The 7,328-nt window shown below is 38.2% G+C and overlaps 1 protein-coding gene across 1 annotated transcript; it reads left to right on the forward strand.

Moving 5' to 3' along the window:
• Positions 1-4: 4 nt before the first annotated feature.
• On the forward strand, positions 5-2,853 carry LOC117550679 (troponin I, fast skeletal muscle-like; the record flags this gene model as incomplete). The annotated part of the gene is made up of 3 exons (XM_034223164.1): positions 5-85; positions 568-744; positions 2,653-2,853. Coding segments are annotated over 3 exons (354 nt in total), but the record flags the coding sequence as incomplete, so codon positions are not given.
• Between the last annotated feature and the right edge of the window lie 4,475 nt (positions 2,854-7,328).

Consider the following 7,328-nt stretch of genomic DNA (forward strand, 5'->3'; position numbering starts at 1 on the left):
TTGCAGAGACATCAACGACAAGATCAACGTGATCGACGAGGAGCGATACGACCTGAATATAAAAGTCACTAAATCCGACAAGGAGGTAAAAAATAACTCAATATATGTATAATACGAGTAAATGTGTATAAATCCTTTCAAAATACAACACCAGAGCATAACTATCTTTAACTGCTAAGGTTTTAAGACATGTTTTGCAAAATAAAAGCCCAGCAGAGTAACTGTGTTCTCACAGAAATCTAACATTGAATGCTTGCTTTTCAAAATAAAAGACCCAGTGTGACTATCCTTACAGAAAGCTTAAGATGAGGCTTGTTTTTCAAAGTAAAACTGTATGTCAACCGTAAAACTATATATGGTTGTTGTTTTTCATATTAAAAGCACCAGATGGTAACTGCATATTAAAAGGGAACTCAAGCCCAAGTCTTTTTTGTTTTACTCTGAGATGATAGCTATAACATTTCAAAAAGTAATTCAAAAATATGTTATCGCTCTCTTCAGTTAAGCTTTGTGACGCTTATAGTAAACACATTTTCCATCATCTGTGACGTCCCTCTTTCCCTCCAGATCGACGACCTGAAGATCAAGGTTCAGGATCTGATGGGAAAGTTCAAGAAGCCGGTCCTGAGGAAAGTCCGAATGTCTGCAGACGCCATGTTGAAAGCTCTGCTGGGCTCAAAACACACCGTGAACATGGAGCTGAGAGCCAACCTGAAGCAGGTCAAGAAGGAGGTCAAAGAGGAGGTGAGGACTCTTTAAAGTAGAGACACTACTGATATACACCTGAACATCAGCAGGAGAGGACTCTTTAAAGTAGAGACACTACTGATATACACCTGAACATCAGCAGGAGAGGACTCTTTAAAGTAGAGACACTACTGATATACACCTGAACATCAGCAGGAGAGGACTCTTTAAAGTAGAGACACTACTGATATACACCTGAACATCAGCAGGAGAGGACTCTTTAAAGTAGAGGCACTACATACTGATATACACCTGAACATCAGCAGGAGAGGACTCTTTAAAGTAGAGACACTACTGATATACACCTGAACATCAGCAGGAGAGGACGCTTTAAAGTAGAGACACTACTGATATACACCTGAAAATCAGCAGGAGAGGACTCTTTAAAGTAGAGACACTAACATACTGATATACACCTGACCATCAGCAGGAGAGGACTCTTTAAAGTAGAGACACTAACATACTGATATACACCTGAACATCAGCAGGAGAGGACTCTTTAAAGTAGAGACACTACATACTGATATCCACCTGAACATCAGCAGGAGAGGACTCTTTAAAGTAGAGACACTACATACTGATATCCACCTGAACATCAGCAGGAGAGGACTCTTTAAAGTAGAGACACTACATACTGATATACACCTGAACATCAGCAGGAGAGGACTCTTTAAAGTAGAGACACTACATACTGATATACACCTGAAACATCAGCAGGAGAGGACTCTTTAAAGTAGAGACACTACATACTGATATACACCTGAACATCAGCAGGAGAGGACTCTTTAAAGTAGAGACACTACATACTGATATACACCTGAACATCAGCAGGAGAGGACTCTTTAAAGTAGAGACACTACATACTGATATACACCTGAACATCAGCAGGAGAGGACTCTTTAAAGTAGAGACACTACATACTGATATACACCTGAACATCAGCAGGAGAGGACTCTTTAAAGTAGAGACACTACATACTGATATACACCTGAACATCAGCAGGAGAGGACTCTTTAAAGTAGAGACACTACATACTGATATCCACCTGAACATCAGCAGGAGAGGACTCTTTAAAGTAGAGACACTACATACTGATATCCACCTGAACATCAGCAGGAGAGGACTCTTTAAAGTAGAGACACTACATACTGATATACACCTGAACATCAGCAGGAGAGGACTCTTTAAAGTAGAGACACTACATACTGATATACACCTGAACATCAGCAGGAGAGGACTCTTTAAAGTAGAGACACTACATACTGATATACACCTGAACATCAGCAGGAGAGGACTCTTTAAAGTAGAGACACTACATACTGATATACACCTGAACATCAGCAGGAGAGGACTCTTTAAAGTAGAGACACTACATACTGATATACACCTGAACATCAGCAGGAGAGGACTCTTTAAAGTAGAGACACTACATACTGATATACACCTGAACTTCAGCAGGAGAGGACTCTTTAAAGTAGAGACACTACATACTGATATACACCTGAACATTAGCAGAGAGAGGACTCTTTAAAGTAGAGACACTACATACTGATATACACCTGAACATCAGCAGGAGAGGACTTTTTAAAGTAGAGACACTACATACTGATATACACCTGGACATCAGCAGGAGAGGACTCTTTAAAGTAGAGACACTACATACTGATATACACCTGAACATCAGCAGGAGAGGACTCTTTAAAGTAGAGACACTACATACTGATATACACCTGAACATCAGCAGGAGAGGACTTTTTAAAGTAGAGACACTACATACTGATATACACCTGGACATCAGCAGGAGAGGACTCTTTAAAGTAGAGACACTACACACTGATATACACCTGAACATCAGCAGGAGAGGACTCTTTAAAGTAGAGACACTGATTTCTGTTTGTGTTTCAGGATAAGGAGCTGCGAGATGTCGGTGATTGGCGTAAAAACATTGAAGACAAAGCCGGCATGGACGGGAGGAAGAAGATGTTCGAGACCGAGGCTTAAACAAGCTGCTTCATTTTCAAAAGTCCCCGTTTTCTATGGACTGGATTAATCACCAGATTCCTTGTGAGCTGCACAAATTTCAACAGAATAAACAAACTGAATTAGTCGTTTTAGTTTCACGATTATTTGTAAAACCTTGAATTACGAGCGATCTTTAAAGATTAGGACAGAATTCAGAAACATACGAGCACATAGTTTGGTGGTTTGGTGCCTAACGATGAAGACAGTGCAAAAGTTAAGAGACATCATATTAAAAAAGCAACATTTTCAATAGAAAATATAATTTGTTTAATTATGAAATGTACATGAGTAAATGTGTATAAATCCTTTCAAAATACAACACCAGAGTATAACTAACTTTAACTGCTAAGGTTTTAAGACATTTTTTAAGTTTAATTAATTTTCTTGCAAAATAAAAGCCCAGCAGAGTAACTGTGTTCTCACAGAAATCTAACATTGAATGCTTGCTTTTCAAAATAAAAGACCCAGACTGTATCCTTACAGAAAGCTTAAGATGAGGCTTGTTTTTCAAAGTAAAAGCTTTAACTCCCATTGTATGTCAACCGTAAAACTATATATGGTTGTTGTTTTTCATAATAAAAGCACCAGATGGTAACTGCACATTAAAAGGGAACTCAAGCCCAAGTCCTTTTTGTTTTACTCTCGTGTGTACATGCTGAGATGATAGCTATAACATTTCAAAAAGTAATTCATTTCATTTCAAAAATATGTTATCAGTCTCTTCAGTTAAGCTTTGTCACGCTACATACTGATATACACCTGAGCATCAGCAGGAGAGGACTCTTTAAAGTAGAGACACTACATACTGATATACACCTGAACATCAGCAGGAGAGGACTCTTTAAAGTAGAGACACTACATACTGATATACACCTGAACATCAGCAGGAGAGGACTCTTTAAAGTAGAGACACTACATACTGATATACACCTGAACATCAGCAGGAGAGGACTCTTTAAAGTAGAGAGACTACATACTGATATACACCTGAACATCAGCAGGAGAGGACTCTTTAAAGTAGAGACACTACATACTGATATACACCTGAACATCAGCAGGAGAGGACTCTTTAAAGTAGAGACACTACATACTGTGAAATGTGAAATGTACAGGTTTGTGCAGAAATGTGCAAAATATTGCCCAGAGGATGTGCAAAAGTTTTTAAACTTTCGCACATCCTCTGGGCAATATTTTGAAGGACATGAAAGACAAATAGTGGTTATTAATACTTTTAGCGTAAGACAGGAACAATAGAAAAAATAACATCTTTAGAAACACAGTAAAAAAAAGCTAAATCATCAATTTATCGTTCATCAAAATCCGATGTGATCATTTAATGTCTTGTTGTTTCCGTCCGAAGCCCAAACATACATTTATTATGATATTTAACGTCCAAAAGCATAAATCAGTTTTTTTGAGAGGCTGAAAGCAGAAAACATGTTGGGCAGTTCTTAATTCAACTAAAATCTATAAAAATGCAAAACATTGTATATCGTATAACCGTATGGGTGGAACTGCAAAAAAAGGTTAGAAAAGCTGTGTGGCATCGCTTCATGCTACTTCTCCCAATAAAATAAACCAACAAATGAAACTCTTATGAAAGAGAACATGTAATTAGTTTTATTTAAAGAGGCCCTATTGTGCTCTTGGTGCTTCCCCTCGGTTTGAGTGCATGTAAATGGCACAAAATCCAAATATCAACCAGATAATTAGCATAATAGGGCCTCTTTAAATGTCATACCCTTCCAGACCGTATAACGTGTGCATAGTTAAAGTGTGCGAGTGTTAAAAGGCAGAGGGGGTAATCCAGTTCCTGTTTTACGACTTGTGAATCCACTGAAGCTTTAAACCCCAGCTGGAGACGTCACAGAAATATAACCTCAAATAATATCAACATGTTTCCTCTGTGAAGAATATTGACCGTCCTGCTGGTGACAGAGAGATTACACAACAAAAAGATCTGAGGTAAGTCAGTGTTTTTGTTATTATTTAAATCGATATGCTGCATTTTTTCATTTTAACCTTTTGTGTATTCAAGAAGAAAAACATGTGCATGTACGATAACAATTTTAACTTTTGTTTCTTTTAAGTATTCATATTAATCTAAACTTCAGCAAACAGTGAGTTGAAATCAGATTAAAACGTCTTCTCCAGTCCAGAAAATGTGCCCTGATGATTTTAATATGTTTGACAAATAATGTTTTCCATCATGTTTTTTTTGCAAAGATTTCCATTTTCTTTCTTAATTACTTCAATTTATTTTCTCAATATTTTAAAAAAATTCTTAAAATATAATGCCTTTTTTAAAAAAAAATTATTTCTATCAACCTTAAAAAAATGTATTCAAATTTTTATTTTTAAACATTATGACTTTTTATTAAAAATTACAACTTATATATTTTTGGCCCAAAAAATATTACTATTGTTTCACTAAAATGTCAGTCAGTCCATAGTATGATGAGCTTTTCTGTAGCAGAACATGTTAAAGGTCGCCTATCGTGCTATTTCTAGGCAACAGCATAGGTCTCAGATATATACAAATACATTAAAAACATGTCTATGAAGTGTTTGGCTCAAAACACCAAACAGATCATTCTAGCCATGCCTCATATCCCTCTGTTTCACTTCCTGTTTCTAAAGTGCTGATCTGGGTATAAAGCTTTAAAGAGGAGGGGTCTGAGCTCATGCGGGACCCGGCAGCTACTGTCTAAACTAAATGCTGCCGTGATGAAACGCCATATCATGGATTATCAAGGATTCTCTCTGAAACAGTTTGGAGCTCAAAGGCTTTCTCTCTTGCCGGTTATACCACAAGGTGAGTTCCTTTTTACTTCCTGCTTCTTCACACACATGCTCTCCAGTACAGGTTAGCTCTGAGTGTTAGCGATGCTAATGTAAACACCGACCATATTACGTCCAAAACAGTCGGGCATTGTTTCTGATAGCAACGTTTCTGATTAGGCCGTGGGTCCACATTTCAGATATTACGTCATATCGGACGCAAATCTGGATCAGCTCCGTTGTTCCCCGTTTTTAGAGATTTGGGTACGGAGGAAAAGAGAGAGGGTTTTATTTTCTGACGCTGCGTGAGTTCCCCGACACACGGGGACACATGTTGATGTAGAGAAGACATCACAAAGTGCATTTTGCATGATAAGTCCCCTTTAATACTCAAGTAAAGACACTAGTAGTTTTACAATAATATATATAAATACTGCACACATATTCAGAATCCTTTCCTAAGGCGAGACACGGCAGGCAAAAACATCGTTTTTCAAGTACTGGTCAATTTTGAGATTTTGTGCTATTTTGATTCCATAACATGTTTTCTTTCAGGCTTTTGGAAGGAAAACGTACAAAATACACATTTAAGTGTTTATTTTACTATAGTTTGTCTATTTGCGTCTGTAGATTCCTCCTAAATTCACCAAAAGTTAGCATTCTAACGTAACATAAAGTACCGCGACCGCTGTGTGCACCATGTCAACAGAGGTATCGCTGGAAAGCTCCGTCTCTCCTGCACAATCTCATCGGATCCAAATATGGTCATCTCCTTTGTATCAGCAACCAATCGTGAAAGCACAAAGGGGTCTTAAACCAAGAAACGAAATCTCATTGGCTGGTGTCAATTTCTGACAACGTGATTCGTTCAGATGCGTCACGTGGTGTGCTAAAACACTTCCCGGTTAGCTTTCAGCTAGAAATTGAAATCTCAAAATGCCAAAAGAACGGCGAAAAAAACGTTCACAGAGAAGACGACAACAATTGTCACTTGCACGAAGCAAGGTTATAAAAAACAAATGACCCCGAACATGAAATACCTTCACGGAGTGCGTCGATGCGCAAGCTGTCATCCAGAGAACAGGAGGGTTTAGCTAGCGCCTCACTGCAATCTTTAACCATCTTTTCACCAGGAGACTATGCTCCAATTCAAACACTGAGTAAGTGCATTGAACAAATCAATGACTGGATGTGTCAGAACTTTCTCCAATTAAACAAAGATAAAACTGAGGTAATGGTTTTTGGAGCCAAGGCAGAACGTATAAAAGTTAGCGCTGAGCTTCAGTGTGCAATGTTCAAAACAACAGATAAAGCCATAAATCTAGGTGTAGTCATGGACTCTGACCTGAGTTTCAACAGTCACATTAAAACAGTTACTAAATCAGCCTACTATCACCTAAAGAATATATCTAGGATTAAAAGACTAATGTCACAGCAGGATTTGGAAAAACTTGTCCATGCTTTTATCTTCAGCAGACTCGACTACTGCAATGGTGTCTTCACAGGTCTCACTAAAACATCTATTAGGAAGCTGCAGCTGATTCAGAACGCCGCTGCTCGAGTCCTCACTAACACTAAGAAAGTGGATCACTCCTGTTCTGAAGTCTTTACACTGGCTTCCTGTGTGTCAAAGAATAGATTTCTAAATACTGCTGCTGGTTTATAAAGCACTGAATGGTTTAGGCCCAAAATACATTTCTGACCTCCTGCTAAATGATGAACCATCCAGATCTCTCAGGTCTTCAGGGACTGGTCAGCTTTCTGTCCCCAGAGTCAGA

This window comes from Gymnodraco acuticeps, unplaced genomic scaffold, assembly GCF_902827175.1.
Source record: "Gymnodraco acuticeps unplaced genomic scaffold, fGymAcu1.1, whole genome shotgun sequence".
NCBI classification, from domain to species: domain Eukaryota; kingdom Metazoa; phylum Chordata; class Actinopteri; order Perciformes; family Bathydraconidae; genus Gymnodraco; species Gymnodraco acuticeps.